This window comes from Ambystoma mexicanum, chromosome 2p (assembly GCF_040938575.1).
Source record: "Ambystoma mexicanum isolate Mex_15411 chromosome 2p, UKY_AmexF1_1, whole genome shotgun sequence".
Taxonomy (NCBI): Eukaryota; Metazoa; Chordata; class Amphibia; order Caudata; family Ambystomatidae; genus Ambystoma; species Ambystoma mexicanum.
The window spans coordinates 720,604,144-720,616,313 of record NC_090923.1 but is presented as its reverse complement, the minus strand read 5'-3'; the positions used below and the strand labels follow the sequence as shown (position 1 = coordinate 720,616,313).

Here is a 12,170-nt window from a genome sequence, read left to right as displayed (position 1 = left end):
CCACAAGAAGAAAGGAACTTGTGGAAGCAAAGAGTGTGTTCTTTAAACCCCCAGAAGCATTGTGGTGAAAAGACAGCACTGGTAAACCAGTGATGCCTATAGCCATATTAAGCGTGGTGTTAGAACAGCTATGCTACCCAGCGCATACAACTAGGGAAAATCTTGATGTAACCATTGCTGAGGATTGGTTCGTACCGAACCTAATGGAGCATTTGCATTTTTGATGGTAAATTGTACTGTTTGCCAACAATTCACGGCTGGACATACACTGCGCATAGTGAGGGGAGTCATCCCAAGACCTACTGGCCCTTTTCAGCACTTGCATATCGATTATGTCACCATGATACAAGTTTGTAATGGATATAGATACCTATTAGTTGTAATATGTCCTTTCTCTAGATGGATAGAGGCAGGTCCATGCACGCATCCAGACTCTACCTGTGCAGCCAAGTTCTTAGTGCGTGAAGTATTTCCCAGATGGGGGTTGTGTGAAGTAATGAGATCAGATAATGGACCTCACTTTGTTAATAGAGTTTTTGAACAGATCACCTCGCTGTTTGGTATAAAACACACGTTTTCTTCGGCTTATCATCTGCATGGAAATGGTATCTGTGAAAAGCTCAACGGCCTGTTAAATAAAGAATAGCTAAGTTGAAACTTACTTTGAAAAAAGGGTGGTTGCACTGCCTCCCACTGGCATTGTATGCATTGAGGAACCAACCAGGTTCTGACCACCATTTTACGCCGCACGAGATTGTGACAGGCAGGCGAATGAGGATACCTTTAATGCCTCCATCCCTAGCTAGAAGTGATGCTCAGCCAACGTCAGAAATTCTAGGAATTGAATTGCAAAACTACTTGAACTGTTTAAAATCTAGTTTTTCTGTGATATCAGGACAGTTGCAGAATGGCAGTGAGGTAAGTAAGGCAGTGCAGAATGCAGAAGGAGATGTTTCAACAATCCAAACTCCCGAATTCCTACGTCCAAGAATCTACCCAGGAGATAAAATCCTAATTCGTAACCACACAAGGAAAAAGTGGGACGAGCCCCGTTTCAACTGGCCTTTTGTCGTTGAGGATGTGACACCATCTGCTGTCAAATTGCAGGGTAGGCGAGCTTGAATTTTCCTGGGAGATACAAAGATCTACTCTGGAGAGACCCCTCTGCCTGCACCCCACCGTGAAGAAACTACAAACATCGGGGAAGAAAGCACGTGCAGACGAGATATATGATGAAGAAGAAGGACGCATAACCCGACAAGTGAAAAGAAAGGAACCTACTAGTGGATTGTGGCTTAATTTGGACACTCCCTTTTCACCTACAAATAATAGGGTAAAAGGACACATTTGAACACTCTGTGCATATTAGTTGCAGGGTTAAGGGAAGATCTGCATTCTTGAAAGCCACAGTAGCTTACTGACTTTGGACTAAGGCAGACTTAAGCCTTGATAAAAATAAGGATATGCCAAATTTTGATTGTGGACACAGCAATTGGAAGAGGGTACAATACCCTGATTTATTTTACACAGAGTTCCTGTGTGGCTCTACTCATGGTGTTACCTAGTGATGACTTTTCTAGGTTCGTACTCACATATCTTGAGTGGGTGTTATGTTTTATCCTACCTTGGTGGGGAGAACTTGCCGTATTCCAGCATGTATCCAGGATCCTGACAATGAGAAACATATTAGAAGATTGCTCATAATCATCACTGAATTGTTTTTGAAGTTAACTGAGTTCAGTGAGGAAACCACAAATGACCCTATCAACCGATGCAGCACAGAGACTGGTCAGTGTGGTGTTCTTTCATCTAATTGAAGAATACCTGCATCTCGTTGGAAGACACACAGACGTAGTAACTTTCTTAAGAGATCCAAGAAATACTGCAAACCTGAATGTGATCCTGGAAGGAATTATCATCCAGGTGACAATCTATTTGAAAGAAATTGCAGAGCTGTGTAGAAACTTTCCTCCGAGCGACAGCTCGAGGAATTGAATGAAGGATAAAACTCTTTGTTCATGCTGACAGAGAAGCAACATGTCATCTGGACTTAAGTAGATTCGAGGCATTGATTGGGAACTAATAAATTAAGCAGATTTCATAGAGGCTCACCGAGGACATTTTTCTTCACAATAAATTAACATTTGCATCCTGATTGGGAAACAACTGGTTCAAGAAAGAAAGATGAAGTCACTTCATAAAGGTATCCAGAAAGTGGACAATTGATGAAGGACAAATGCTGAACGAAGACAACAGCTTCTAGAAACAATCTAAAGATGAAGAGCCATTAAAACATTGTTTTTCCTTCCTTAGCATCAAACGATCGAGATGGAGAATTTCAACAGCAACGTTGTGTTGCCCCATGAGGACAAACGTACACATTGTCCAACGAGTAGATGCTGTCGCATCACCTACCACTGTATTATTTACACATGCATTATATTCATACTCAGATTGCTTTCACTGACAGTGAGAACTGCTTCCTATATACAAGCACATGAGGCAAAGATTCCTTTATATGTTTCTGAGCAGAAGGAAACAGTGAGCGTGGCAACTACAAAGCAGCCTAGACCCTACATAGTTATTCCTGTCCCAAGAAAAAATAAGAAGATATCTGAGCTTGAGATGGATGTTGTCAGTAATAAATCACACACAGCACTTGTTTCAAACACTGCCTTTATACGCCAGAGACAGGGTCAGCGGATTAGGCAAAATAAGGGGTTGACAAAGGTTGGGCCTACACAAATAATGCATATATGCACACCTGGTCCAGCAACGAAAGGCCCAAGCCCAAGTCCCACAGAAAGATCACAAGCAGAGTTTATAGCAGAATCTATATGGCCTTTTTTAGCTATTGCCATAAAAAGATAGATGGATAAAGAAACACTTGCTGAACTTTCTTCTAAGCAGGGAACCCGGATGGATGATCCTGCAAATCGACCAGTCAGAAGAAGCTATACTGATGCATTCAAAAATGTAGTTATAAGTAACCACATGAAGACTTTGAGGACCAAAAGAAGCACTCAAGAAGATAGTTATGAACTGAATGATTATCTGGACAGCACAGCACACTTGGGAAATAACATATGGTACCAACACATGAAAGAAGTTGGAAGAAGTAAGTCGGATGAAGAATGCTTTGTATGTGCACTCCTGCCATACAGCATGGGGAAGTCAAAGATCTTCATAGCTATTGAAATATATGTCCTAACTGCACACTGCATAGTGCACCTAGCTTTCTGTAGTACCAAAGGCCAATTCATGGGTCGAAAATGGGCAACTGAAGGAACAGATCCAAATGAAGATGACTATGTGTAAGACATAAAGACAAGAAACAATGACAAACTAAAGAACATTGTCATCAGATATGAGGAACCTGGAGTAAAAGGAACTGTAGTAAGAAGAGAACTAAATAAAAAACAGAAAGTTCCAGGAAACTCTACAGAAGACATCCGCAGATGGAAGAACAGAGGCCAGATGCAGATTTGGGGAACTGTCTTATCACCAGATGGCTGGGAAGAAGGAGTAGTAATCTGCAGAGACTGGATAATAATAGGTTACCATCAACCAACAATCGAAAATGCACAAATGTTGTGTAAACCATTATGCCCAAACCTTGCTAAACTACTGACATAGGTCGAAGACAGAGGCTGACCCCTGCAGGTAGTACCATTGAATAGTTCTAATTTGTGCTTCAGTAACAATGGTACAAGAAAACTGGGAGAAAATCAGAACTGTGGTCAAATCTTCGATGCACTAGGGATGAAAATCGGGACAGCAGTAATCATGGATCATTATTGGGCGTGTGGATCCAAGGCCTACATCAGACTTCCTAAAGACTGGGGAGGAATCTGCACATTGGTAATGTCCATGTTCCTGCATTAGTGATTCCTACAGGTGACCAGAACATTGATAGTTTCCTGAAAGCAGATGCTCATCTAAGAAAGAAGAGATCTGTGGAACTAATAAATCAAATGAAGAGGGAGAACTACTTTTCAGCTAAATCAATAGAAGCCTTTGATGTTATTCCATATGAACATAGACTGTTCAGCCAGACTTCTTCAGTATTCACGTTGATCTTCATGCCAAGGATCCAGGTTGGAGAAAATACCAAGTGGCTTCAGATCACCAGACAGGAACTGCTACAGATGATTAATACTACCATAAAGGGATTCAATGCAATCAGAGAAGAGCGGAGAGCTGTAAGATTGATGACCCTCCAGAACAGATATGTCCTGGATATGATCACAGCTATGGATGGAGGTGTTTGTGCCAAAATTGGTGTTACGAACACTCACCCTCACGGGATTTTTCGACAGTTTTCCTTATGGCTCCGTTGGCATCGCATCACAAACATCCAGAGTACTACTCCCAAAATGGCCGCTATACCACAGGGTGTTAGTCTAGAGGTTCGGAAGGTGATTGAACATACTCCGCCCATCCACAAAGTGAATGTATTTCCGGCATCCAACGCAGGACTGCTTTGCGTTGCTTCTGTTTTCAGAGCCTATGCTCCGTGAGTATCGCTACTAGGAAATCCTAGAACCTTACGAACTCGCTACCCGTCAATCACGTCTCCTTACTTCTTTCTCCCACTCCTAGGATTACATAGACCCCGACCGAATATCCCTGTTCGTGCTTTCAGGAAGTACCTGATCCGGTACACTCTCAAGATCCACACCTCTTAGGTAAACATAGTATCTTCACCCTTTGTCATCCAAACTTCAGTTTATCCCCGAACACATTCACCAATCTGTTTCCTCTGCTTATTTAGCAACTCACGTGATCCGGGCCGGTTCGAACTACAACAACCAACCGCCATTTCTACCCGATCGCGGAACTATGTCTCGAATCTTTCTTTCCTGCATCCAGTTAGGATTTCGGTACAAAGATCTGCCTTACTCTTTTCTAGTCTTTTTCTTTCCTTACAGAACTTGGTTAAGGGTCTATCTTCCCATTTTAGTTACCCACTCTCTCCCACCATTGGACTCCAATCAACAATACCTCCTACTTCTTCTAAACATCAAGGGTAGTATTTCCCAATAGTTGTCAAACTTACCTGTTTTCTTTTCCCAAACTAACTGTCCCTTCTCGTTATAGCTAAATTCCGGGACCAGAAAGACTCCTACCATCTCAAGGACGACTTGACTGTGACCAGCTTTCCCCGGAAGACGCCCATCTGAAATACTCTGCGTCCTACTCTCAACGAACTCCATCTTCAGGGTTTTCTTCTCCTTGAGGGTTTCCCTGGTGTTTTCACACAGTGCGGACTTCCTCCGCACGGTGAAAGGGTGCCAGGTAAACCACTCTAATCTACAATCGGTTGCTGTTGAAGAGCAGGTAGGATTTCTTATCTTTACACTTGTGTATAATCTGTGGAGGTGATTGGTGCATATCTTATTTAATTGACTAGAGTTATAACAATTGGAGAATCATGTTACACATTTACACCTTCTCATGATGACGAGAATGGAACCTTGACAAAGGCCATAGATATGCTAACAAAGCTACATGGTCAGATGATAGAAGAGGTCGAAGACATTGCTGATGACAGCTGATTTGGATCACTCTTCTTGTGGGCTCCACAATGGATGGTAGATATGTTCAAGTTTTTAGGAGCTTTATTATTATTAGTAATGCTTGGATTCTGTGTGATCAAAATAATAATCTCACAATGCAGGAAGACAGCAAAGAAAGCCATATGGATGAAGACTATGATTGATGTTGAACCAGGATGGAAGCCTAAAGACCTTACTGATGAAGAAATCAGAGTCTTTGTGAAGGCCAGTATCCATGCACTTGAGGGAACAAAGTTCCTGTATCTAAAGGACCATAAGAAGTATGTGGGGAGATGGATCTACTGCAGTGCAAGTGGACAGTGCGTGCTCATGACATGGAACAAGGATGAGCATGTGAAATCAGCTGGATGCTTGAAGGGGGGTCATAAAGATATGGATACCTAAGAAGCATTTCTTCAGACCAGGATGTCTAGATACAGAAGAAGATGTGAGAGTGGTCGATAAATCACCCAGAGGGGGAGTGTAGAGGAGGAGTCAAGTATCCCCTCTCCAACTGCCCTGCCTACATTACCTGAAACGTATGAACCAAAATATGTGATGTATACTGAACAGTTAAACCAACAAAGAGAAGAGAGAGGGTTCTGTGCAATACCCATAAAAATACCTATACCTAAGAGAATATGGGAAGTAAAGTACCCATTGAGGAAGCCATACTTGCATCCAAGACAATATGATGGCCATTTGAACAGGATTCCTGATGAAACAACGAAACTGAATGACCAGGATGAATGGGGACATCATACAAAGTTGAATCGACACCCAGATAGAAAGATAACAGACCAGAGAGGCAGACGATTATAAAGAACAAAGTACCAAGGATAAGTGACATCTTGGGATCAAGATAAAGAAACCTATGGCACAAATATGATGAAGATATTTAGTTAGTTTAAACGTGTACAGATACAATGAAACGCAAGCAGCAAAGCAATCAAGAAGCTAGCCACATGCTTAAATAGAGTAGACCGCGGCAATTGCCAATATATACCTATATACCTCATAGATACATATAGATTAAGTGAAGAATTAAGGTTTCCACTTTGTATAAAGCAGTACTGAACAACGCGAGAAGGCCTCATTTCAGTGTCGCAGTTACAAAAAGCAATTGAATTAAACAGAATCCAGTTCAGCTAAGGAGTTCACTGAGCCAAGAAAGCCAAGGTTTTATCAAACTAGGAGTTGGCTGACAGTGGATACAATTAACGTGAAAGAACAGAAGCCCTTGTTCAAGAAGGTCAAGCAAAAACAAAAGACGTCAGAGGACTATTGAAGAATAAAATCAAATACACGAAAAGGCTCAATTCATGGTGTTCAGTCACGTGATGGAAGAAAGTTGGACGGACGAGATGGGCACACCTACGCATGGAAGCCGGATAATGCCTGTACTCCTTAAAAATTCTCAGAGAACAGTACAAACTCAAGGCCAACTTCAAAGTACTAATTGAGACTGGACCACTGAGGTGATGATGGATGATATTTTAATTGGCGGAAAGCTGGTGCAAAGACGAGCTTATCCACACCTGGTTGTTCAGTCTGCGTGCTGTTCACACAGGTGGAAAATTACTGACGGGGGTTAGAAGCCAACCAATTGTAGGGGACCATGCAGTTAGGGGTCCTATATGTTGTGTAGCCAATGGGACTCCGTACATTTAGTGACTTTCATAGTGGCCATTTTGGAGGGAGGACTTAGTTGCCCCACCTGATGTTAGCTATCCTATTACCTTTCTCCGTTACTCCATACAGATATAGTACCTATGCTTAGTTATTTACTTAGACCCAATCCCGCTTCCCGATAAGTTTCTGTAGTTTCCCACGTAGAATGATGTTGGTAATGACGCAGGTCAACACGTCAGCTAAGACCAATTATGGGAATAGGAACCCAACTTTTTTATGAAGTAGTTAGAGTCAGAGTATCGAGCGATTGCTGATGTTCGTTGTACTTGCATTAAAACAGACAAACTTTGCCAAACTATTTGTGTCATCTTGATTATTGATGTATGAGTAGAATCTGCATCCCCACCCATAACCAGGGTATTGCTAATCATCTTAAGGGGCTGGAAGCCTCCAGTTCACTTTACACGCCGAGCACGTGTTTGTGGACAGGATAGTGCCTGGTATTGCCACATATTGCTAGTGCAAACGCAGTTTCCAAGAACTTTACCATGTTACATAGCAGCTGACTACTAATTATTTTGCCAAGACCACTATGGTGCATACATCAAGTTGCTCAGAAAAGTGGCTTGAAAACGACCTTCCGGTCAACACACGTGTCAGCTGACCATACCAAGATTAAATCGAGACTTCAACAAGAATCATATTGATCATTTCAATTTATTTTACTTATAATATCACTTGTCATTACTTAAGAAGGCAGTGCGCAAATCACCTATATCCAACCATAATCTTTTGCTGTAACTTATTCAGAGCCTTTGATTGGGTGGGCTCTTTTGGAAGGGCTTACGCTGCAAGCCAACTATCTGAATAGGAGAGAGCGATCATAAGCCCACCAGTACCATTTCGAACCCAATTTAACCCATTTAGACAACACAAAAGGATTGCATTTTTTATGAACCAGAAAACAAAGCAAGCGTGGACTGAACATAGCATGTGAGTCATATAGCTCACCATAGGAGACAGAGGACAGGGAGGGTCAAGTAAGAGAAGTAGGTCATCTATGTCAGGAGACATATAAGGAATGGTGTGAACTTCAGGGGTGGTGGAATGAGGCAGGCGAGCCATAGATTCCGGTCTGGTCAGTCCTCATTTTCCCCAAGGAGACTTGATTAGCAAGAAATGCAATTAGCTAATGGGACAAGGGCAAAAAGCTAGCTGGGAACATATTCTGAAAAAATAACAAGTGCCCACCTTACAGAAGCCTTGTTCCAGGCCTCAAGGATGGTGGGAAAATGGTTTATATTTTTTTTAAATCTTTTCAGAGGTTCCATGTTTCCATTCCTTCTTCCCATCTATCTATTCAGCCACCACTTCTTTATTCACTGCAGTATTCCACTCACATATGTCTCCCTTATCTTCGACTCCCACCACATACCCTCCTCCATGTTTCAAGCTGTGAACCATTGCCCACCCTCCACACTTCCCCATCCATCTCTCACAACTTTCCACTCATACCCACAGAGCACCATCTCTTCCATCTCACCACTTGCTGACCCTCCATCAGCTCATCAGGTACTCTATCAACCCTTCTCCCACCCACATCTCCCAGAAACTCACTTGTGCCCTATCAGCCACCTCTCCTCCTCCACCTGCCACAGTTATTTAACAGTCCATGCCCTCTCTTTCCTCCTATGCCATGCCTGCCATACTTCTCCAGCCATCCCTCCCCTTACCACTCCTCTTCGATCTCTCCCAACTCTCCATGCATAGTGCCCTCACCTCACCACCCCTTACAGCTCTCCAACCATTCCTTCTCCACCACCACCTCTTCTTCCCCATCCCTCTCAGCTCTTCCCCTGTCACCTTGCTTCCATCTAATCATTCCCTTGCTCTGCTTCTTGCCATGGCCCCCAGTTGTTCATCCTTCGCCTTTATCCTCACCTCCAATTCCTCCTCCTCTGGGTCCAGATAACGTGAGTGCTTCTCTGGGTTTCTTAGTTTTTCTAGTAGCTCGTGGGCCAATGCTTGGCTTAGTCCAGACTGAGCCACAAACTGGTGCTGAAAGAGAGTATGAAAAAAGGAGTGTGGAAGACCAGAGTAACTGCAGGTCAAAAAAGATTACGACGAAAAACATATGGATATATTCAAGACATCATGAGGACTCATATTAGGTACCATGAGGTGCCACAGCAGACACCATGACGCTCACCACACAACATGAGACGATACAACGGAAGACAAAAGTTCCTGCTAGTCATTGCCATATGCCACTGAGCTTTGCACCGGAGAGCATGAAGAATCTCGACCAGTAACCAATAAGGATCTCACGAGATAGCATAGGAACCATATGAGACATGATAAAGAAGCCTACCAGACACCATGCTATGACAGTATTAGATATTGTGGAACAACAGCACTTGGCATCAGCATAAGGGTGTACCTCTGTGTCTTCTCAAGGAAAAATAATTTGTATTTGTATTTATTTATTTGTATTTATTTATTTGTAGTGCGCACCTTGCCCCGGGGCATCTGGGCGCATGTTTAAGAAAACAGTTACAGTTTACAGGAAATAGATATAATTTACATTTACAGATATTTACATAATGAGGAAGGCAGCAGGTCAAAATATACAGTGTATACAGTCAAAACAGTGAACAGTTGGTATGGGTGAGAAAGCAATAGTAGAATTAATGAGAGGCGGATGAGGCATCCTGTTCATGTAACCACCATTTAGTTTTAGTTTTGAAGGAATGAAAGAAAGGAATGTTTCTGAGAGCATTGGGAAGGGAGTTCCAAAGCTTGGCGGCGAGCACTGGGAAGCTTGACCCCCCTGCTGTTCGTAGCTTGAAGCTAGGAATAGTCAGTGTGTGGGCCTCAGGGGTCTGGTTGCTGTATGTTGTGTGAAACGTGAGGATAGGTAGGCAAGGGCTGCGTTGTTCAGTGCCTTGTGGGTGAGACTGAGTACTTTGAGGGATATACGGTGCGTGATGGGTAGCCAATGTAGGTTACGTCTAGTGTTGGAGATATCGGAGCGCCTGGGTATGTTAAGAGCTGCCCTTATGGCGTTATTCTGCGTGACCTGGAGTTTGTCAAGATTTCTATGACTGGTTCCTAGGTAGAGGGCGTTGCAATAATCGATCTTGGACATGATGAGGGTTCTGGCGAGAATCAGACAGTTCCCCGGTGTCAAAAAGGGACGGAAAGCTGTAATCAATTTGCAAGTATAGGATGATGCGGAGACAACTGCGTTGGTTTGTCGATTGAGAGATAAGGTGGAGTCTAAATATATTCCAAGAGTTTTTGTAGCATTGGAGACTTTAATATCGTTCCCGTCAATAGTGAAGGATGTGTATTTGGGGTCAAGTTTCGTGAGTTTAGGTTGAGAACCTAGAATGACTAACTCCGTTTTTTCATCATTGAGGCAGAGCCTGGATGACAGTGTAGACGGCATTGAGAGCTTTAGCGTCGGTTGCATAGTCGCCAGTGATAGGGATGAGTATCTGGATGTTATCCGCATAGTTTGTGTAAGAGACGCCCAGATAGTCAAGTATATCAAAAAGCGGTTTGGTAAACACGTTATAGAGAGTGGGAGATACACAAGAACCTTGTAGGACTCCGCACAGGACATGGGCAGGGTCGGCTGCGGCTAGAGAGGAGAAAACTCTCATAGTTCTCTTAGATAGGAATGAGCTGATCCAAGATGTGGCTGCGTCTGAAAAGTGGGCAGCAGTCTTGAGATGGTGGCAGAGGATCTGATGATCGACCAAATCAAAAGCTGCTGAAAGATCGAGGAGGAGCAGGAGTGCCTGCTTGCCCTTGTCTTTGAGAACCTCGATTTGGGTTTTCAAGTCAATTAAGGCTGTCTCAGTGCCGTGTCTAGGACGGAATCCACATTGTCTGAGCCCTAGTAGGTTGTTGGTTTCAAGGTAATCCTGGATTTGGATATAGGCTGCTCGATCAAGAATTTTGAGGAGGTAAGGCACCGTGGTAATAGGTCTGTAGTTAGACAGATTACTGGGATCAAGATTAGGTTTTTTGATTAGGGGGATGACCCAGGCATCCTTGAGGTTGTCGGGTACGGTGCCCGATTCGAAGGAGGCATTAATGAATGAGGTAATGAAAGGGCCGAGATCATGTGCGGCATCCTTAATGACCGGTGCAGGACATGCATCACCATGGCAGTTGGAAGGTTTGAGCTTCGTAATGATGTTCTCAACTTCCATGGTGGTGAGTGGTGAGAAGCGTAAAGGTTTGAATGAATGTTTGGGTGAGGCAATTTTGTAGGAGGGGGGATTACCAGTTGAATCCGAGAGATGTTTTTTTTTAATGTTAATTTTGGCTTGGAGCAAGGCAATTTTGTCAAGCAGAGCCTTTTGTATGTTAGAGCACCATTCAGCGTCAGGTGTGCATGTAACAAGTGGGGCAACTGGGGACTCGAGTTCCTTGAGGATCTTGAAGAGTTCCCTAGTATTAGATTGGGCTTGAATGATCCTCTTATTATAAACTTCCTTTTTTGCAGCTAGCATGGCTTCTTTGTATGTAATGGAGGCTAAGGTAAGGTTATTTTTGTTGGCTAGAGAGGGTAAACTTTTCCAGTGAGCCTCAGCTTTTCTTTTCTCTTTACGTAGGTCGCGTAGGTGCGGAGTGAACCAAAAATTGAGGTGGGGCCGCGGTTTTTGTTTGCGCAATTTGAGGGGGGCGATGGCGTTGAGGGCTTTTAACAAAACGCGGTTATAAGTATCTACCAATACAGTGGGGTCCGTGCAGGTGGAGGACACCTGATTAAGTAGAGGGAGGATAAGAGGGAGAAGTTTCTCAGTCGTGATATCCCTTTTGTTGCGTGTGTAAGTGGGAGGGGCAAGGTTCGGTTTATCTGTAGTTGGACTAGCATTAATAGAAAATTATATTTTGTGGTGATCAGACCACGCACAAGGAGACACAGAGGTAACGTTGAGTGCACAGTTCAAGTCTGCAATCCAG

The 12,170-nt window shown here is 43.3% G+C and overlaps 1 protein-coding gene across 1 annotated transcript in view; it reads right to left on the bottom strand.

Annotated features, from left to right (window-relative positions):
- MAP4K1 (mitogen-activated protein kinase kinase kinase kinase 1) overlaps positions 1-12,170 on the bottom strand; it is an 869,227-nt gene that overhangs the window by 377,768 nt on the left and 479,289 nt on the right. The window contains exon 12 of the mRNA XM_069644317.1: positions 9,132-9,248. Within this exon, the coding sequence (XP_069500418.1) occupies positions 9,132-9,248 (117 nt within the window). The remainder of the gene's footprint in view (positions 1-9,131; positions 9,249-12,170) is intronic.